The following is a 23,024-nucleotide window of genomic DNA, read 5'->3' as shown; positions in this document are numbered from 1 at the left end:
GACATTAAAACCAAAGCTGCCATAGAATAAGGGTTGTATCATTTTGCATAATATGCTTTTATATGTTCTTTCTTAATTCCATAATTGATAGAATATTTTCATAAGGCTCGTGTGACAATATATGTCATTTATTTTATAAATTGCAAATTAATAGCAATGTTTCCCACAGGTGGTGGTGCGATAGACTTGTAGAACAATTCGTTGTGTAATGTTTGCAACTTCACTTCATTGCCTGTAAGAGTCGCCAACGGACAAAAACAGTGAGAAATATACGTACGCCAGACATGAAATTGGCGTGGAGGAACGCACATTCTCGCGTTAATTTCACTGTTAGTACATACGACCGTGAGCGTGAAAGCTGCCGTACGCAAAGTTTTTGTGCGTACGCAAGATTGATACATGAGGCCCCAGATCACTAGATTGATCAGAGAAGAGCGATGGTAGAAACATGTCCATGTTGAACAGAATCAGAATCATCCGCTAATGAGGGTCAATCGCCGGTACACTGGACGGAGCATCTGAGTTTTTATATTTTCACATGATTTTATGTTTTTATTCATTGGTTTGTTAAATACACGCAATATTGCTTTGTTATTACTCTATTATTTTAATACAGTATCCCTTTAGTTAAAACCATAAACACATAAAGTGGACATCTGAAAGTGTCTGTGAAAAATGTGTAAAAAAAAAAGTATATATATACACACACACACACACACACACACACACATTTCAAATCTTGTTTATCATGCCCTAAGAGCAATAAAAACAGAAAAATGCATTGTGAAAGGATTAATGGTCAAATACTGTAGTTGCTAATCTCTTTTTTTTCTTCTTCTTCTTTAAACCTCTTCAAATAACGAACATGCATTATCTTTAATATTCATATTGGTATTGAAAGGGGAACAATCATTACAAATATATATATAAAAAAATCAACCGAAATATGTAAAAGCAAATGTTTAAATAAGCTAAATTAAATATGTCCCTTAAGTAATTTAGACATTTAAAAACTTTTTTTTTTCTGCTGCTTCAAGGTTATTCCTTGTTTCACAAGATCAAAGATGCGATTTTATTTTGAAGTTGTCTCTGATTGGTCAGTTAGGAAGCATCTCTATTTAACTCTTCACTGTGAAGGGAAAGTAGGGTGCGCATCTCCCCTCCTCATCTAACAAGCTGTGTAATTATCTTATAAAATATTTCTTATCATTATCGACAGTGTATCTTTTTCAAACAGTGTCTGTCTTTTTCCTTCTTCCACGCAATCTGTGCCTGTTAGTGTTTTCAGCGTAACGTTAGCCGTGGATGAACCAATTACAGAGTCGTTCATTCTTTTTAAATTTGTTTAGATGTGTTTGGCGAATTTGTAGTAAATTTCAAATTCGTGGAATGAATAATCTTAAACTATCACTCTTCTAAATGTCAAACTCTGCAATAAGTGCAATAAGTCGCTCGCTCTCAGCGCATTCTAGTGGAGGAAGAGAATACTTCCACGTGATTGACGTGACCAATCAAATCTTTAGAATCGGTGTCGGGGCGGGGCTTGACGTTATGTACTGCCTCGTAAGGACCCCAAGTCGACTTTTACAGCCTGTTTAAGGGTAAATCTTTTTTTTTTTTCATGACTACATAATACTTAAAAGAATGATAACATCCCAGACTTGTTTAATCAATCAAATGACTTGTTTCTCCTAAAAAGTTTTTTTTATTTGTGTTTTATTGTTCAGTAAGAGATCAGAAAATTCCTCAGGCGTCGCACAGAGGCGGGCGGTGGGGTCCTGCTGGCGGAGATGTCATTGAGCGCAGGCAGTTACTCAACTCTGTGATGGAGAATGAAGCTCGCTTGAGTCTGGAGTGACCGGGGTCTGCGTCGATAGTTACCGGGATCTGAGTCTGGAGTGACCGGGGTCTGCGTCGATAGTTACCGGGATCTGAGTCTGGAGTGACCGGGGTCCGTGTCCGTGTTCTGGCCCGATGGCAGCGCTGTTCTCCGCGGCGACCGCTGCTTCTGTGCGCTGCGGGATCAGAGCTCTCCTGCGCGGCGTCCACCGTCGAGGAGCCGCGGGACTCACTGGAGCTCAGCCGCCGGTCAGACACACACACACACACACACACACACACACACACACACACACACACACACACACACACACACACGCACGCACGCGTGTGTTTGTTTCATCACACTGATGTATCGGATAAAGTGTGTGTGTGATATAATCATCTGCTGTTTGTTGAGTCTTGTTACATTATCTGATCTATATACTTGTCTGTGTCTGTAACTAACGTTAGGCATATACTTTAGACATTAGACATATACAATAACTAGACATGGCTGATTTGTCATATGTTTAGTCTTTATGATGTAACAAATAACCGTGTCACGGTGACATAACTCATAACTCCTAGATGTTTCAGGCTCAGCCATTCTTGACTCATAATCCTGCTCATAATTCCTTGCTTTCTCAGTTTTTATCCCTGAACACACGTGTTTGTTTCATCACACTGGTGTATCAGATCAAGTGTGTGTGTGTGTATGAGATGTGATCATTGCTGTTTGTTTGGTCTTGTTACATTATCTGACCTATATGTGTGTGTGTGTGTGTGTGTGTGTGTGTGTCTATGTACAGTAGTCAACATTTGAAGTGGATCAGAAAAGTTCATCAATATTGTCCTAAGACAAAAACACGTATTGTTCAATATTCATGTATATTTTTGATAAAAGGTTTTGATCCACTTCAAATGTTGACTACTGTATATTGATGGACATATGGATGATTTGGCATATGTTTGGTCTTTGTTATGATGTAAGAAATAACCGTGTCAAGGTGACATAACTCCTAGATGTGTTTCAGTCATTTATGACCCATAATTCCTTGTTTTGTCAGTGTGTATCGCTGAACCGCCTGAGATCAGTGGCATCCACAGGGACTCGCTGCCGGTTCCCGATCTCCTCTTACTCCACTGAGGCTCCTAAAGGTAAGACCACCCTAGATGAGTGACAGATGATGTTCACCGGAGTCTTCTTCACTCACAGCCTCTTCATCCTCAGATGGGAAAGCCAGCGGACCAGGAGGAGGAGGAGGAGGAGGGAGGAAAGGCGGGAGGAACGACTGGAAGAGTCGATTACTGCAGGTGAACCCTCAGCCTAACTCTCATGAGCCTCATGCTTTACCCCCCAAACACAAATATATTCCAAATAAAAAGTATGATGCCTAATTTTACATCATTACATTTTTTTATGACATTTAAACCCAATCCCCTTTTTTTCTGGAGCATCTCAAATTAACATGTCAAATCAGTTGTGTTAATGTTTATAAATGATATACTATACTGTATATGAGATGCATAATGCTAAATTTCACTGCCAATACCCATAGTTTGAATTTTCTTTCTTATATAAATTAGTATTCATGCTATATAATTATTTTTTCTATATAAATACATACACATATGCATGTATATATTTAAGAAAAATTTATTATTTATATATAATATAAATTATGTATAAATATACAGTGTATATACATGTGTATGTGTGTGTTTATATATACAAAATAATTATACACCGCACACACACATATTATGTAAACAAACTTTTATTTTTGATGCGATTAATCATTGACCAGCAGTAAAAAAATAAATAAATATATATATTAGTTAACAGTAAATAAGCTCCACTCTGGTGTTTTTTTATAGCTAACTAACGAACTGTGAACATTAGAGAACTTTCCTGAGGTAAATGTTCATGAAGCTATTTATACATTTGTGTTATGGCAGTCATGATTAATGTGTTTGTCACACTATGGAAACAGGAATGAGATTTCTCAAACTCTAAAAATATCCTCTGGTTTCTTGATGCAAATGATCATTTTATTTTTAAAGGCGCACTTTAGATTTGTACCTTAATATAGCAGCTTCGAAGTCATTTCGATGGGAAACAGACTCGTAGTGGGGCGAATCATCCCGATAGCAAAGCAGGGGGAGGGGGGGGGGGGGGCGCCGCTGGAAAAACCAGCAGTGCAGGTTTGAGAGGTGTCGCCCCGCTGAATCTTGCAAGAATCACGACTTGCTTTACGGCACGACATCACACACATCTACAACATACACTAGCACGCGTTTCAGACGTGAATCACGGCCGAGTCGACGAAGAAAGCGTGGAAGAGTCAATGAAAAGAAAAGTCATGTTTAGCAGTTTAATATACACAATATACAGAGAAATTATAATTTACATTTAAAAAGTATATTTGTAATGTCCAAGTGTAAGTTTACATCGCGATATACATTTTTGTACCATGGGAATCTGAATGACTTTTTTAGCTTTATCTTCCTGAAAGTGAGGGGGAAACGCATACATGGATGTTTTTGTCGCATTACAGTAATGAGAATTACATTTTCAACCTCTTGAAATGGTGTACTGTTCAGTGTCTTTATGCAGATGATTGTCATGTGTTTTGAGGAGGTGTGTGTGTGTGTGTGTTTCAGGGAGACGTGCCGTGGGACGATAAGGACTTCCGCTACCTCCTGCTGACGGCGGGTGGAGTCGCGTCGCTCCTGCTGTTCCTCTACCTCAGAGACCCGGGCCGAGAGATCACCTGGAAGGACTTCGTGCATCGCTACCTGGACCGAGGACTGGTGAGAGAGAGCGCTGGCAGGAGTGTGTGTGTGTGTGTGCGTGTGTGTGTGTGTGTGTTTTAGGGCACGTCCACAACAATATGCTTAAAACGACATTTTTTCCTTTGAGTTTTCCGCATACAGACAACACCAGTGTCAAAACGATCCCCAGTCACACAGCTCCGTGAAAATGCCTGAAAGCACTGTGTTCTGCTGCCAGGCCAGTAGATGGCGATGATGAACGGCCAAAACACATAAAAAGTTTTCCGTTTTTAGTTGAAAGCTGGGTCATTAAATCTGATGAAGACAGGTGAAAGGTCACACACACCCTAATGATGGCTTGTTGGCCACAATGTGTTGTTGTGCCGTTGCTTGTCATCGGTTTTTAAAATCTAAGGCATGAAAGAATAAAGGCTTTTTATATTTTTGTGAAAGTGAATTACTCGAGTGTTATGTCTTGCGTGTGAAAGGTCATCAGGGGTCACCGCTCTGACACGGGCTCTTCTGTGCGCAGGTCGAGCGTCTAGAGGTGGTGAACAAGCAGTTTGTGCGGGTGATCCTGGTCCCCGGGGTCGACGCCTCTGAAGCGGTGAGTTAAGATGTTCCCTGTACAGCAGTGTGTGTGTGTGTGTGTCGCTGATCTGGAGTGTTTATCTGCAGAGCTACGTGTGGTTCAACATCGGCAGCGTGGACACGTTCGAGAGGAACCTGGAAGCTGCGCACTATGAGCTGGGCCTGGAGCCGTCACACAGAGCAGCGGTCGTATACACGTCCGAGAGCGACGGGTCAGTGTGTGTGTGTGTGTGTGTGTGTGTGTGTGTGTGTGTGTGTGTGTCTGGAGCCGTCACACAGAGCAGCGGTCGTATACACGTCCGAGAGCGACGGGTCAGTGTGTGTGTGTGTGTGTGTGTGTGTGTGTGTGTGTGTGTGTGTCTGGAGCCGTCACACAGAGCAGCGGTCGTATACACGTCCGAGAGCGACGGGTCAGTGTGTGTGTGTGTGTGTGTGTGTGTGTGTGTGTGTGTGTGTGTCTGGAGCCGTCACACAGAGCAGCGGTCGTATACACCTCCGAGAGCGACGGGTCAGTGTGTGTGTGTGTGTGTCTCTCTCTGTCATATACACATCTGAGAGCGACGTGTGTGTTTGTGTGTCATATACACCTCCGAGAGCGACGGGTCTGTGTGTGTGTGTGTCAGATACACCTCAGAGAGAGATGGGTCAGTGTGTGTGTGTGTGTGTGTGTGTGTCAGATACACCTCCGAGAGAGACGGGTCAGTGTGTGTGTGTGTGTGTGTCAGTCTGGAGCCGTCACACAGAGCAGCGGTCATAGACACCTCCGAGAGCGACGGGTGTGTGTGTGTGTGTGTCTGGAGCCGTCACACAGAGCAGCGGTCGTATACACGTCTGAGAGCGACGGGTCAGTGTGTGTGTGTGTGTGTGTGTGTGTGTCTGGAGCCGTCACACAGAGCAGCGGTCGTATACACGTCTGAGAGCGACGGGTCAGTGTGTGTGTGTGTGTGTGTGTCTCTGTCATATACACATCTGAGAGCGACGGGTCAGTGTGTGTGTCTGGAGCCGTCACACAGAGCAGCGGTCGTATACACCTCCGAGAGCGACGGGTCAGTGTGTGTGTGTGTGTCTCTGTCATATACACATCTGAGAGCGACGTGTGTGTGTGTGTGTCATATACACCTCCGAGAGCGACGGGTCTGTGTGTGTGTGTGTGTGTGTGTGTGTGTGTGTGTGTGTGTGTGTCAGATACACCTCAGAGAGCGACGGGTCATTGTGTGTGTCAGATACACCTCAGAGAGAGATGGGTCAGTGTGTGTGTGTGTGTGTGTGTCAGATACACCTCAGAGAGAGACGGGTCAGTGTGTGTGTGTGTCAGTCTGGAGCCGTCACACAGAGCAGCGGTCATAGACACCTCCGAGAGCGACGGGTGTGTGTGTGTGTGAGTGAGATGATCTGGATTCAAACACTCACTCGATCTCAGTCCTAAATGACAGTGATTCTTCTATTAAACCTTTGAGGCGTCCAGATCTGTGTTCTGATCCAGAGAGACATCATCATGACACAGCTTCAGTCTCTTCAACATCACAGGATCATTATTTCTGTCTTATAATCACTCAGATTACCACAGAAGCTCTGGGATAAGTGTGTAGTTCAGATATAAACACTGATGTCTACAGTAGTGACGAAACAGAGCAAATCACCTTCAGAGAGAAACTTCAAGAAAGAGATGCTTCAAATAAATATTGTATCGATGACATCGTTACATCAGTAGGTGGCGACATGAGACTGTTCAAATAATGTGCTCGTCATAGAATTATTCATTCAAGAGATTCGATCAAAAATGCTGATTCATCCAGTAATGAAACAGTTTCTCAATTTTTCCAGAATTGTGCAGCTCTATATTTTTATATATATAGATATATAGAAGAAACTGAGACAGACTAAATCCAGAAGAACTGTATCGAAGAAGCTTGAAGAAACTTGTCCAAATCTACAGGACTGTGAAAAGTTTTAGGCTCCTCTGTAAAAATCAAAAGAATCTCATTTCAATTCAAAAATAATGTCATAAATTGATTTTATTTATCAATTAACTTCTATTAAAGGGGCTATACGTAGTTTTCAGCGGCCTCTAGCAGTGATGTTTCAGATTGCAACCAATACGTTTACAAATGAGTCCTCGTGCGCATGCTCGAACTCATGAGCGAGCTCTCTGGGTACCGGCCAGACTGAGACGCTAGAGATGCGCGGTTGGCGGTCACAGCCGCGGACTCCTCGGATTGGGCGGATGACGTGACGAAAAATATTTAAATTAAATTCGGGCGGGTGGCGGGCGGTTGAACCAATCAAATAAAAAATATATGTATTGATACTTTGCAGTCACGTGACTACCACGGAGACCTGGCGGGCAACAAACGGGTATTTTCAACGTTGAGTCCTGTCTTTCTAGTAGATATCAAGTCTGTTAGCGAGCTAGCTGCATAACTATGGACTAGGATTAACTCCGAGGTAGCTAAATTATGTAAAGCGGACACGTTTTTTTAAGATAATCGAGCAGTAATAATTCCTCCGTAAATATCTAGCTCTACTGTTGGGTCATCTCTGGTTCTCATTGAAAATCATAGATATCGCAAACCTCAAAACAACCTATCACACACTTCTGTTGTTGTTAGCAAAAGACGACACACTGTGCGTTCACACCGCCACCGGCGAGAGCGTCAAAGTGCCTGGAAATCATTCATTTTCAATGAATTTTGCCGCTCTCGCTGGCGGCGGTGTGAACGTACAGTTAGCCTAGCTTAGACTCATAACACAAACAGCTGACTCGCCGAACAAGCTGGTGGTGGTGTTGAATGACAAAACTACAGTAACTTAAAGACACGATTAATTACATGATCATACACCCATTGTATTCAAACAAATGTTGAAATTACCTTTGATGGTAATATGCACAGACGTGTATATACTGTGAAGTAGAGGGCTGCATTGGGATTGAGTCCCGCCGGGTCCCGCGGGACCCAACGCAAATCTCGCGGGAGCGGGCGGTTTGAACTTTGCTGCGGGCGGGAATGGGCGGCTAAAAAAAACACTGCGGGATCGGGAGGTAGCCTTGCAACATGATGGAGATGTCAATAATGGCGCTTTTCCACTACACAGTACCAGCTCGCCTCGGCTCGACTCGACTCGCCTTTGTTTGGTTTTCCACTGTGTAAAAGTTGTAACTGTATCTGCTTCCAGGTACTTTTTTTCGTACCCCCTCCGGCGGGGTTCTGAGCGAGCTTAGGCGATACTAAAATGTGACGTGAAAACACGGCAGACTGCTGATTGTTCAGAGAGAAGCATCACTATGCCCTGCGTCATCATTGCACGCGCAAGACAGAGTATCCTGAATAAAAAACAGCAAAAACGAAAACAAAACCATCCAAAAACAGCACACTCGATTTCCTCCATTATGTGTGTATGTGTCCAGTAGGCTATGCCGGCCAGGGAAACGAAACAAACAACCCCACGAATCTCTTTAATAATAGCAATACAAATATGTGTTTTTTCCTGCGGGACGGGAGAAGACACAAAATCAATGCATCTCTATTATTGTGCGGGAATAAATTCTCAGAGTTTTGCGGGTGCGGGCGGGAGTGGACATACATATTGCGGGAGCGGGCGGGAGTGAAACACATACGTTGCGGGAGCGGGCGGTAATGGTCAGAAATTCGGCGGGCGCGGGCGGGAGCGGGATGATGAAAACAGTCCCGCGCAGGGCTCTACTGTGAAGGTTTATCTCAAATGCGGTTAGTGCATCCAATCGCACAACAACTTTCTGGCATGTCGTTTACACCTCAAAACATCAACTTTTGTATAGCAAAACTGGCGACCCTTGATTAGTTTACTGGGTTTCGTTGCTGGAGAACGACGTTCTTGCCCGCCAGCCAGTACTTGTGACGTCACGTGCAAAGTATCAATACACCAATCAGCGGATGGCGGGCGGGTGCAGTTTTGAAAATTGGTCAAAAACGTTGGTGCGGATGGATGGCGGATGGATGGTGAGTTTTGTGATGCGGGTGCGGATGAAATAATAGCCCATCCGCGCATCTCTATGAGACGCAACACACCGGAGAAAGCATCACACAACATGCTGGAAACTCAGGTAAACTCCCACTGCAATGTGACAATAATAGGCTACTTTTATCAGCTTGACGTTGAACTAATGCTCCATGCTCGTACCATGATAACGTTACATTGACTGCTTTTAGCCTATGTAATGTGGTGTTACACAGGTAAATTTACGGTAAGACAATGAAAACGGTTAGTGAACTACACTGAACAATTTCAGTACAACAGTAAGACCGTAGTAAGTAACATTACTGTACTGAATGTGTCTGGAATTGTGTAGTATAAACAATATAATAGTAGTGGGATGACAAACGTTAGACAGGAGATTTAGTACATAAAATAGAAGTAACATTCTGAAGCACTTACTTTGTGTTATCCTGGAACAGTCTTTTGTATTCATTTCATGTCTCATATATGTTGTAATTTACCTTGCTATAAAGCCCTGCCGATGTTGATCCGTGTTTTCGTCCGAAGTTGATCCGATTCACGTTTGGCCTGACGAGCTTCAGCAGATAAAACTTTTTTATCATTATGTGGAGTTTGTGTTGGAGTCTGTGTTATGCTGGGAGCAGGTAATTTATTAGTGTTAGCAGACTCCATGTCAAGTTGCAGTGTTGTCGCTGTTGAGTGCAAAGTCAGTAGACGAGGCGAGAGGCTCGGGAGCGCGCAGGCAGGATTTCGCGGTAAATCCAACCCGGAGCCTTCACATAGAAATAGGAACACTTGCTTTCAGAGGTAATAGCAAAACCCGCCAAGTGGATCATTTTAATGTGAGATTACAACCCCTTCACACACAGGCAATAAAGAAAGGATTCATTTTAGTAGAAAAACTACACATAGCACCTTTAACTAAATCAAATCAATATCTGGTGTGAGCAGCCTTTGTGTTTAACACCGCTGCTGTCCAGAGACACTTGCACACAGTTGTTCAGGACGGCTTCTTCAAGAGTCTCTTCAAGACGTTGCCGCAGTTCTTCTGGATTTAGTCTCAGTTTCCTCATGTAATCCCAGACGGACTCGCTGATGATGAGGAGATCAGACCGGCTGTCGTCAGACTCCTTGTGCAAACTAAAATCTTCGCCGATGTTTAACGCTTCGTGACCAAAAAAGGGCGCCAATGTGAGAGTGCACACTGACGCGAAAAATGCCACGCGTAAAAGCGTCATTTAAAAAATAATGACGTTCGTTTTTTTGGTTTGACGCGCCGCGTCAAAAACTATACGACCAATGAGATTGCCGCTTTTGCTCACATGTCTGGAGCTTCTGAAGTTACAGTAAAACACAACTTGGGGGCGCTCAAACACAAAACGGTCTTGCCGAGCACACATACGTAACGGCGAAGAAGATATACGCCAAGTAGCGTCTACACTGCCGGGAATAAATAAGACGAGGAAGATGCAAGGCAAGATGAATGTAGAGTTGCTGCTGGTCTCGTTGGTGTCGGAAAATAAAGAACTATATGACAAACACGACAGCGACTACAAAAATCTTGATAAAAGAGAACTGTTATGGAGTGGTATTGCAGAGCAAATGTGCCTTGATGGTGAGTTTCATTTCACTTAATTGTCTTTCAGGGGTATTTCTGTTTTACATTAAGCGCCATCTAATATCAGGGAATGAATTTGCATGTTCACTCGGCTCATCGTCAGCGAAAATCGCTTGGGTGTGAACACAAAAAACACGTTGAAAAACGCTGGCGAATAACGCGCGCCGATATTCGTCCCGGTGTGTACGGCCCTTAAGACTTTTCCACATTAATGTGTGTGTGTGTGTATATATATATTAGAGTTATATATATAATATGTATTAGAGTTTATGTTAATGGTAATATTAATATTCCTCTTCCTGCAGGTCTTTCCTGATGAGCTTCATTCCCACCCTGCTGCTGATTGGCTTCCTGCTGTTCACTCTGCGGCGTGGGCCAATGGGAGGAGGGATGGGCGGGGGAAGGGGTGGGCCCTTCAGCATGAGCGAGTCCACCGCCAAGATGATGAAGGACAACATAGACATCCAGTTCAAGGACGTGGCCGGATGTGAAGAGGCCAAGCTGGAGATCATGGAGTTCGTCAACTTCCTGAAGAACCCTCAGCAGTATCAGGACCTGGGGGCCAAGATCCCCAAGGTATCAACCAACTCTGGTTATTGATCATCAGCTGATTATTGATGATCCTCTGATCAATGTTCCTGCTCTGATTATTGATCCTCCTCTGATTATTGATCCTCCTGTGTGTTTATTGATCATCTGATTATTGATCCTCCTGTGTGATTATTGATCCTCCTGTGTGATTATTGATCCTCCTGTGTGTTTGTTCAGGGTGCTGTGCTGTCCGGTCCTCCAGGAACGGGTAAAACGCTGCTGGCTAAAGCTACCGCCGGAGAAGCTAACGTTCCCTTCATTACGGTCAACGGCTCAGAGTTTCTCGAGATGTTCGTCGGCGTCGGTCCAGCCAGAGTAAGTCTGAACTATCGGTTTCAAATAGAGATGCAGCGATGTATCGGCTGATTAAAGCTATTATTTTCACTATCGACCAGCACTCTTTTGTGTTGAATCTTGTGCAAGTTAATGCGACAATAACAGTTAAAAAATAGCAACGTTAATTTGACCCTCTGAATCACCCGTAGCTCAAGCCAGGGTGGACAGTTCTACGTTTTTTCCCTTCATCAAACATTATTTGTAGTGCCTCTCATCCAATAATCACACAGAGCTGTTCCTTCTGATGAGAAACAAAGTCTCAACTTTCAAATTCTGTACATTTATCATGATATTCAAACAATAAATGGTGCTTTGACGCTCTTAACTGTGATGTGACAGATCGCTGTAGCGCCTCGGTTCAAGAGTCTTTTCTTCCACTTTAATACAAATTATATCTAGAAAACCATGCATGAATATCAGAAGGTATGTTGAAAGATACAGTACAACTTATCAATCTGTATCATGTAATCACTCAATCTGTGTTTCAACCGCGGAAAGACATCAAAATGTACACTTCAAAAGTGTAAATATAATATTTGGAAAATATAGCTGCAAGCAGCGATACAGGGGCCAAGCCCTTAAACGCACCGCAAGCAGAACAAGCAATGGCGCACAGCAAGCACATCATGTACAGCAACACAGCAAGTACTGTAAGCACAGCAGCGCAGCAAGCATTTAAAGGGGGGGTGAAATGCTATTTCATGCATACTGAGTTTTTTACACTGTTAAAGAGTTGGATTCCCATGTTAAACATGGACAAAGTTTCAAAAATTAAGTTGTACGTTTGATGGAGTATTTCTGTACCAAAAATACTCCTTCCGATTTGTCACAAGTTTCGGGAAGTTTTTTTCGAGTATGGGCCTGTGTGACGTCAGATGGGGCGGAATTTCCTTATACGGTCCTAAGGGCTCTTCTCCCGGAAGGGTGCGCGCGCACCCGTAGACCACCAGAGCGAGAGAGCAACCTCAGCGCTGTGCTCGCTGCAGTCACAGGACTTTGTTTGTTCCCTGCATTTCGACGATGATTGTTTTATAAACAAGGCCCAGTTCAACGCCGGATTTAGCAGTCACAACGATAAAGGTTCACGGTCGTGCGTTGGAACCGCAGGCGGTGAGTAAAACTCATAGACAAACTGCTTCAAATGTCTCTGTGTTGTTAGCTATCGGCGCGTTAGCACCGCCCACACGGCACGCCTCCAGCCGCTCGTTTTTTTTCCGGAAAGACTCGGTACAGCCTATTATTCTTTTATAAATATAATAAAACTAAAGACTTTTTGGAGATACGAAGGATGCAATAATACTCTATAGGTACTCAAGATTAACATGAGATTGACTGAAACTGAGTGTTTAACCCCCCCTTTAAGCACCAACAGCAGTGCGGAGCCAGAAGAACAAAAACATCAGAAATTGAATATACATCTAAATGTACATCAAGCACAGCAGCGCAGCGAGCATTTAAGCACCAACAGCAGTGCAGAGCCGGAAGGAATTGAAATGACAACTTTATACAAAATTTTACAGTTCTCACACAGGACTCGAACCCCCGACCGGAATGGGTCGGGATTCATGACACGTGGTTTAGCAACTTGCGCCACTCAGAGGACGTGAATTGCAATACTGCAGAGGAGAGCCTTCAGTGTAAGAATAAGCACAAAAAAGCAAGTTAACCAGATTAGCATGTTAAGCTAGCTTAATGCTAATGTAGCTTATGGCTTATGACGTGGTACATCCAATCCTGGCAAAATAGATATCCTCGGATTCGACATGACGCAAGGAATCGATAGACACCAATTTTAAGATTTTGTGACAAACTGTTCACAAGTTACAGCCTCTGAACCAATTTTGGGTCGAACTTGTTAAATTTGCGACATAACTTTTTTTTTTTTTCAGTATAGCAAAAAAATCGGGGACAGTACTTCTATGCGGCTCGGTCCGAAGATCATTTGAGCAAATTTTGGACAATTTTGGAGGAGTAGCGAAAAAACTGTTTTACATTCGCTCCAATATGGCGGCCAGTCACATTGTTGAAAAATAACATATGAGATATCGTTGAAATCGGCATAAGCCAAGGAATATATTGACATAAAAAAATCTAATTTCAAGCAATGTTAGCAAAAGTTATAAGCGTTTTTTCAAAAAACAATGATATCTCTGGAACACTAGGTGGCGCTGTGATTGAAGAAATTTAAAATAGTTTAAAAGATATGGCAAATTATGACAAAATTCTAAATGGCGGACACATGGTACATCCCATCATGGCAAAATCAATATCCACGGATTCGTCATGACCCAAGGAATCGATAGATGCCAAGTGTATAATTTTCTGACAAACCGTTCACAAGTTATTGGCCAAAATAGCCATTTTTCATATCTCACGACCAGTAGGTGGCACTGTTTCCAACTTTTGCGTGGACCCTCAGATCAAGCTTCCGATGAAGCGTACCAATTTTCGTTTCGATTCACCAAAGTTTGGCCGAGATACAGCTACTGAACCAATTTTAGGTCGACCTTGTTAACTTTGCGACGTCATAACTTTTGATCAGAGATAAATAAAAATCGGGGACAGTACTTTTATGCGGCTCGGCCCGAAGATCATTTAAGCAAATGTTGGACAATTTTGGACCAATTTTGAAGGAGGAGTAGCGAAAAAACGGAATACTGTACTTTTCAAAATGGCCACTACTGTAATGGGCGGAGTCTTAATGTATGATATTGTTTGTGATCAGCATGATGAGATCAATCAGGTGTACTATGTCTCATTTCTGTGGATAAAAGGGTTCAAAAGTTACAGCCGTTTCAATGTTGAATTTTTGAACTGGTGGTGGCGCTATAGAGTTGGTCCTAGAAACTCCAAAATTGGTCCAATTACTTTTTATGACCATATGTACAAGTGTGCTAAATTTCATCATTTTCCTACTTACGGTTCATAGGGCTGCCATAGACTTCCATTGGCGGAAGAATAATAATAAGAAGAAAACTAACAGATACAATAGGTGCCTCAGCCCCTTTGGGACTTGGCCCCTAATAAAGAGCTGTTTAATTTTAACCTCTGATATTATAGTGTACTAAATGAGAGGGTTCCCTGTATAGTTTGCAGCATTATTTGGGAGAGATTTTGTTTTTTTCCTTAAGTACTATCGGTATCGGTATGAGCATCGGCCGATATCGTTCTGAATAATCGGCGGAGAAATGTAGTATTGGTGCATCTCTGGTTTCAAATGATTGTAAATCCCAGTGGCGTGAAATGATTGTGGTGTGTGTATCTCTGCAGGTCCGAGACATGTTCGTGATGGCGAGGAAGAACGCACCATGCATCCTCTTCATCGATGAGATCGACGCGGTGGGGAGGAAGAGGGGCGGAGGGAACTTCGGCGGGCAGAGCGAGCAGGAGAACACACTCAATCAGCTGCTGGTGGAGATGGACGGTGTGCGCCTCACACAACTCAATAATGCTGGATATTACTCAGAGTTTGATCTGTATAAACTCAGCTGAGATCTTGAAAAATACCAAATCAACAGTGTAACTTTCTTGTTTGTACAGGTTTCAATACAAGTACCAATGTTGTAGTTCTGGCCGGTACGAACAGGCCGGATGTGCTGGACCCTGCGCTGATGAGGCCTGGCAGGTTTGACCGACAGATTTACTTGGGTAAGAGCTTTTCCCTTTACATCTCTTCACTGCTTTAGTATATGAATTATCGACTGATTTTTATTATTTAATTTTTTTTCCTGTTTAACTGTTGTCCTTATGTCGCCTGATATATCGTCACGGCCGGTTTCAGTTTTCTGTTTAAGTGTTTGAAGTGTTGGGCTTTTTTCACAGCACCTGAACTTTTATTTTGACATCACAGAGCTACATTATTTTACAGTCTATGTTTAAAGCCCCCATGAAGTGCCTTTTAATCGCGCAGCTTTGTTTGATGCGTTGACATAATCTCCACTGAAACAGGAAGCTAAGGCAGAACTTATTGAATGGCTCCTCCCCCTTTTCAAATAGCCAGTTGCGTTTAGTTTCCCTCACAGGCTGAGCCGTACTTGACGGCACCATGGAAGCGAGTACGAGCGCTGATGATACGCTGGATTCAAAAGTAAAGTTGTGAATAAATTCTAGCCGTTTCATTCTAAACCAACGTACAGTTGCCAAATTGAATAAAACTCGAGCGTTTGAGCAACCGAACACACATCTCCAACCCATATTGCTCCATGACGTGTCAGTCAACGCTGGCTTTGGCCAGGTGGTGTTTATAGCAGAAGGGGCGGAGCTTTAGATTCTAGAGAGCATTTGATTGGACAGAAGATGTGATGAGAAGCTGAAGTCCGCAGTGATGTCATAAAAATCCCTGATCCATTTTAGCAGAAGTGAGAGACTGTAAGTTTTGAATGCTTATATCTCCTACATGTGAATTTTGTCATTGTTTTGGATACACCAGCTTATTCATAATCTTAAGGCTAACATATTCATTGTAAGAGCTAAAAAACTTACATTTAGATTTCAGGGGGCCTTTAACAGTTCTGTCTAATAAATCATTAGAGCTGTTAATCAAAGAAAGAAAGTAAACAGTACATGAAAAGTATTATAGAATTAGCTGTAAACATTGACGTTCAAACTGTCTGCATTCAGCAAATGCATTTATGTAATGTAAACAAGTCTTTCGATATCTAATAGATGAAACTCTCAGACTTCAGCGAATCAAGCTGTTGGATCCTTTGAAATGTGCATTTGGAGCATGCATAAAAACACATGTACTCTGTCATTGGACTCGCATGAGCAACAGAGTCAAAAATCCTGCACTTCAGACCATATTTAGACATTGTCATTAGGGTTGCAAAATTCTAGGAATTTTCAAAGATGGAAACTTTCCATGGAAATTAATGGGAATTTAAGGGAATTAACTGGAATTTATGGGAATAAACGGGAATAAACTGGGAATTTTCAAATTTGAGGGTTGGCTCTGTAGAAGTCAACTAGAGCAGTGCAGCACACTGAAAGTTTAGAGAGACGCACATGCTCGCAACGGGGTTTACTTGACAACAAGTTCATATATCAATATTCTAACGAATAGAAATAACCTTAAATGTATCTATCCGTCTCTTATGTGTACAGTTACTTTCAGAGCAAGCGGTTGCCGCGGTAATGAATATTTTCAAAATTCCCCAGCTTAACTTCCCATGGAAATTTACCGGAAACTTTCCGCCCCTTTGCAACCCTAACTGTCATGTTCATGTCATATTTGCTGTGTGCTTTATTAGTGTTACCTGGACTTTAAAGGGGAAATATGATTCCTAGTGTGCACAGACTTATCAGATAGTGTTTTTTTTTTACTATCAGTTTCTTTATTTGTAAAAAAAAGTTTATAATCAAGAGTTGCTTTTTGTAATAAATTAAATATTGTCAGATAAATTTTAAATTAATTGCAACATGTTATTTACTATTTTTTGGTGAATTCAATCTGAAATCTGCTCTCTAAGCTTTTGGCATAAAAAAATGATATTGGTCGACCACTAATAAAGTTATTGTGCCGTGGGCTTAGAACTAGGGATGCACCGGTATGAACATTGTCCAATACCGATAATTCTTTATATTTGAAAGACAATAATCGATATATTTTCTTTATATTTGAAAGCCAATAATCGATATTTTGGCAGATAAACCTAAATCCTAATTTTTGAGTGCCTGATTACACAAACAAAATTTTCAACATTAAAAGCCATGTCCTAAGCACAAAATTATAAGGTTATCATTATAATTTTATGTAGCTTATATGACATCCCGCACATGTTGCACTGTACAGTATTTTCCTTTTTATCCAACATATTTCAAGCAGTTCAAAACCGTCATGTTGAACAGTGCGAATCCAAAGTGTCTCAGCTGAAGAAAATAATCCATTATTTATCAGCTTTAATATATCAGACAAAGTTTATTATCGGACCGATAACGATAACATTAAAAATGAACATATATCGGGCGATACCGATATATCGTGCATCCCTACTTAGAACGAACATGTCCGACTGATGAGCGTCTAAGGTTTGTGTTCTGTCGATCCTTCAGGACCTCCTGATATTAAGGGTCGGGCATCCATATTCAGAGTTCACCTGCGGCCGCTCAAACTGGACCCCAGTCTGGACCGGGACGCCATCGCGAGGAAGATGGCCGCCGCCACGCCTGGCTTCACCGGTGAGCGAGCGACGACTTGCATGCATGCTAATTTTCCTTTTGAAAAGAGTGAATGTGCAAGACAAAGCAGGAAAATTATATGCTGTATGATAATTACAGATTAGAAATTCATGTTTGGGAGTAGGCTGATGTAGTTGATATGATAATTAAGAAATCATAAATGTTGCCATAATATTGCTGTGTTATTGCTATATAAAGACAGAATATTTTCTCTCCTCCAGGTGCTGATATTGCAAATGTCTGTAATGAAGCAGCTCTCATTGCTGCCAGACATCTGAATGCATTCATCGGTGTCAAGCATTTTGAGCAGGCCATCGACAGAGTCATCGGAGGTGAGCTCAGAAATGCAGAATATCTTACAAAGATCCTACTAACACACAGACTGATGCTCGTGATCTACGTGTTCAGATCTGTAGCCAAAATAACAGCACTGGATGTAACAAAGATCAGGAGTAATTGAGTTTATTGGTGAGGCCTGCCTTGTCTCTCTAACTGCAGTCCTATAATGTCTCAGAGATATTAGTGACGTCAGCCGTGACCTGTGGTGTACCTCAGGGTTCAGTCCTGGGTCCCATGCGTTTTCTAATCTACATGCTTCCTTCCTTCAGATAATGTAAAGTAGGGATGTGACCTTACTTGAATAATTCTGTCCTCTTTAGTGGAGCTGAAGCTTTGCGGATATGATTTCTTGAGTTGGCTTATGCATCTTTAAAGTCCCCCTGTGGTGAAAATCAAGCTTTTAATGTAGTTTATATGTCTATGTGGTGTTTAAGGAGTATTTCCTCCTTAAAACTGCAGTGAACCAAAGACAGTCTCAAAAACACGCTTTGAAATCGCTGGTGTTTCTGACGTCACAAACTACCTTGTAACCAATCAGATCAACGTGTGATCGTCAACCAGTGGATCTCTGAGCTGAGTGAGTGAGTGGAGGCGGGGCTCATTTGCATATTCATAGAACCGTGCATACTAAATGAGGCAAGGGTGTCGAGTTACATTCAAGACATTTTAAGGCATAAAGGGAGGAAAAAAACGTCAAATATGTCATTTTGGTGATTAGAGTTGAGTTAGAGGGGGACTTTTAACTATCCAAAAAAAAAAAAATTGTTACTCATTGATATTTTGTGCTCTCATCTTTTAGGGCTGGAGAAGAAGACTCAGGTATTACAACCCACTGAGAAAAAGACAGTAGCCTATCATGAAGCAGGACATGCTGTGGTGGGCTGGTTTCTCCAACATGCTGACCCACTGCTCAAGGTCAGGGTCCTAAATGTAGGATTATAGCTTAAACTGAGTCATTCGTCTGTAAATTGTTTTATTGAAATTTACGTTTTCCAGGTTTCCATAATTCCTAGAGGTAAAGGCCTGGGTTACGCACAGTACCTCCCGAAAGAGCAGTATTTATACACCCGGGAGCAGCTCTTCGATAGGATGTGTATGATGCTGGGCGGGCGAGTGGCCGAGCAGGTGTTCTTCGGCAGGATCACGACTGGGGCTCAAGACGACCTTAAGAAGGTCACGCAGTCAGCGTATGCTCAGGTACAGAGATTGTGCTTGCTTTGTGTGTTACGTAATTTGCTATAGCGACATTATGCACTGATTTTCCAGCATATTTTCCATTTAGCAGAAGCTTTTATCCAAAGCAATGTACAATATAGGAACAGTCCATTTTGAGTAGAGCTGAAACAGACATTCAGAATAGTCAATGAATCACTTTAACAATCATTAGACTGTTTTCAGAAAATAATTGTTAATGCAATGATTGAACAACATTGGTGATCGCTTATTAGGGTTGGCTATAGTTTTAATTTTTGATTGACACTATCTTTATTTGACAATTTTTCTCATAGATTGTGCAGTTTGGCATGAGTGAGAAAGTGGGGCAGGTGTCATTCGACCTGCCCCGGCAAGGAGAGATGGTTCTGGAGAAGCCCTACAGCGAGGCTACGGCAGAGCTCATTGATGAGGAGGTCAGGAATCTGGTGGACCGGGCCTTTCAGAGAACACTGGAGCTCGTCTCTGAGAAACGAGAGCAGGTGGAGATGGTGAGAACAACTGGCAGCTTGGATTGACAGCTTTAAATGGAGTGAAGCATAACTAGTGGCCATTACAAAAGCTAGTGAGCTGTGGAGTGCCTCAGGGTTCAGTCCTTGGTCCCATTATTTTTCTCATCTACTTGTTTTTTCCTTTAAATAATGCAGCTTAGCTGGATATTCTTCAGCTTAGCTCTACCACAAAGCAGAGATTTCAGTGTCATTTGAATGAAGTTAAGCTTTCAAGGTCACCTGCTCAGTCACATTTTATTCATTGTTTGGTTGATTGTTTTTGCGAACAGGTTGGAAAGCGTTTGCTGGAAAAAGAAGTTCTAGACAAAGCTGACATGGTGGAGTTGCTGGGACCCAGGCCGTTCGAGGAGAAGTCCACGTATGAGGACTTTGTGGAGGGCACTGGCAGCTTCGAGGAAGATACTAGTCTTCCGATTGGGTTGAAGGACTGGAACCAAGAGAGAGGAGAGATCCAGGAGGAGCCTCCAGCTTCACAGGAAAAACAGGCTGCTTGAAACGAACACCGCCCTCAAGAGACTTCCCACCTGCCTCTGACACTTGCCTTACTGTGGAAACTGTGTGAAAGGAGAGTCTTCTGGGCTGAAGAAAAGATTTGTGAATTTTGTTGGTATTTGCATTTCACTTCCCTTGTTGATTGTAAGCAGGGGACGTTTATTGAATTTGAAATGCCTTAATGCAAAGATTATGTCGCCATAAACTTTAACACCGGACACCACAAACTCTTTATGACAGATCTGCAACTCAGAATCTCATCCGTTTAGTTATTTCTTTTATCCTTTGATTTCTGCCATTATATCATAAACTGACTTCTATCCTTTTAGCTACTCTTCCTCTTAACAGAAGTGGAAGAAACAACTGTATATTTGTACAATTTTCATTTGTGTGTTCTAAGAAAAAAATGTTTTGAAAAAGAAATTATTTAAATTAAATGAGTCCTTTTCATACAATTGACAATGTTTTTTTTTTCTTTCAACACGGTTTCTTGCACCAAAAACAGACCTTATTTCCCTCATGACCAATTTCCACCTTTTTTTCTTTCCCTTTATTTAGGTCATTTATGCAGCATGTGTTTTGATCCTTGTACACATGTATGAATTCACCACTTCATCAGGGTTATATTTACAGCGTCTAATCTACAGAAAGATCCTATCTTTATTTCGGGACTTAAACATGTTTTGTTATATTGTATTTCTAGGCCTTACACTGACATCAGCAGAAGTAGGGCAAAGCTAGATGATTTATCACATTCTGTTCATCAGGGACACTCCCGTTTTAGATGGGTGAGATTTAGCCAAGAAACATCCAGAATCGGTGCTATCTATGATGATGTGAGCTACAAATCTTACTATTATTTGTGGTTGTTAAAGAGAATAAAAGCCCAGTGTAAGTTTGTGGATCTTCTTTATGAAAGGCTTGTGCTCAGGCAAAAGCACCGTTCTTTAGACCTCTTAAACTGCAGATCACGTGAAGCCTTCTGAATCCTGCTATCATGTCTGTTCAAGTAAATTGTACCACACTGCCTCTATTTAGAGCTAATTGGCAGGTTGTTGTGTCACAAGACTTGCTTTGTACAGTAATAGATACAGTAAAGTATATCAGGGAAAGAAAGGGAGGAAAAACAGCCTAATCATTGACATATTTCACATTTATTCCCCTTATATTTTTGGCCTCCTTGATTTGATTGTTAATGATTCTGGTAGTTAATACATTTCTTCTCCGATGTGACCCTGTGTACAGATCATGCTTGACATCACTGAACCCTGTAATAACCCTGGTAACATATACAGTTCAGATTTGTTTGCACAACAAACTTTTATTCTTTAAGATTTGTATTTGAACCGCCCAGCCGATAGCTTTCTTCTCTGTAAGGATTATATGTGAATCAGGTATATTTTAAGACACACTTTCTTGTTGTGCACCGGTGATCACACATGATGTCTTTGTTAAATTGTTAATAAATGACATTTAATGATACAGAGCAGTTAAAAAACATATTGCTGAAAGATTATTCACCCTTACGTCCATTCTAATGCAACTTTTGCAATTGCTATACTCAATAAATTAGGCCAGAAACATAATCTACGCAAGTATGCTAACTGAATTCTTGTGTGGTTCTGTTGTACATAATGTGCCTTCTTGTTACTGTGGCTGTGACAAACCTCAGTTCACAAAGGTGGTCAAAATTAAATTAACATGTTCAACATTATTCTCCTAAACTGCAGCACCATGATTCTCAACCTTTCGGATGAGGTCATACTTCTGACCTATTCATTTGGAGTCAACTAAATGATCTTGAATTAGGTGTGTTTGTTTGGGAAGAGTTTGGAAATCTGTACTGTGGGTGTGGCTCCAGCGACAGGGTTGGGAAACACTGCATGAATCGAGCTGACGTAGCTCGAAGTGTCTGTGTTCATGTACTTGCGTAGGGCATGTTTTAGGCCTTAAGGTCCTTGCACACGGAGTCTGACATTTTCGTATGCATTTTTTCGTATTTGTCAACCTAAAAAATCGTCACGCACAGAAACCTTGGACACTGAGTTCGATGCGTATGAGTTAATCTGTGGAGGTGGAGGGGGAGGGGGAGGGGGAGGGGGAGGGGGGGGGGGATCGCAATACAATACTATACAAAATGGAGTCTTTAAGCAGTGAGGATGATTTTGTTGTCCTCTCTCTTCTTAAACAGAGGGAACAAAGAGGAAATATTGGGTCCATCCAATCCTGAGATTTCGTAGAGAGGAAGGAGTGTTCGCTGCGGGATTATCCCGAGCGATTGAAAGTTCACTTCAGGATGTCAGCGGCTCAGTTTGATGCTTTGCTAGCAATACTTGAGCCACATATTAAAACCAAGATCGCCAATTTCCATCATTGATCCTGAACAGGTCTGGATTTTAGCGTTCGCTTGTACGGTGGCTCTGAATTGTCAAAACACCTCTCAAAATGCTTGCTACGGATCCGAAAAACGCGGAAAATTAAACCCGATCCACATTCTTTTATGACGGACGAAAGTTTCGGAGGCAGTGTGTAAACGTGATTGACACAATGTGAGGTCTTGTTTTTTTTTACGAATTTCGGACTCG

At 42.0% G+C, this 23,024-nt stretch overlaps 1 protein-coding gene across 1 annotated transcript; it reads left to right on the top strand.

The window, feature by feature from the left end:
* Nucleotides 1-1,530: 1,530 nt before the first annotated feature.
* afg3l1 (AFG3-like AAA ATPase 1) lies at nucleotides 1,531-22,040 on the top strand. Its single transcript, XM_081355391.1, has 17 exons — nucleotides 1,531-1,601; nucleotides 1,728-2,088; nucleotides 2,889-2,979; nucleotides 3,053-3,135; nucleotides 4,486-4,635; nucleotides 5,129-5,203; nucleotides 5,275-5,399; nucleotides 11,086-11,356; nucleotides 11,549-11,686; nucleotides 14,978-15,131; nucleotides 15,248-15,355; nucleotides 17,759-17,884; nucleotides 18,106-18,216; nucleotides 19,023-19,138; nucleotides 19,220-19,420; nucleotides 19,732-19,926; nucleotides 20,217-22,040. Exons 2-17 carry the CDS (start codon nucleotides 1,975-1,977, stop codon nucleotides 20,439-20,441), a joined length of 2,283 nt encoding a protein of 760 aa, XP_081211517.1. The 5' UTR covers nucleotides 1,531-1,601; nucleotides 1,728-1,974; the 3' UTR covers nucleotides 20,442-22,040.
* The last annotated feature ends 984 nt before the right edge of the window (nucleotides 22,041-23,024 follow it).

This window comes from Scardinius erythrophthalmus (genome assembly GCF_964197995.2).
Source record: "Scardinius erythrophthalmus genome assembly, chromosome: 24".
NCBI lineage: Eukaryota > Metazoa > Chordata > Actinopteri > Cypriniformes > Leuciscidae > Scardinius > Scardinius erythrophthalmus.
The sequence above is the reverse complement of the archived record's forward strand: the minus strand, read 5'-3'. Positions and strand labels throughout refer to the sequence as shown.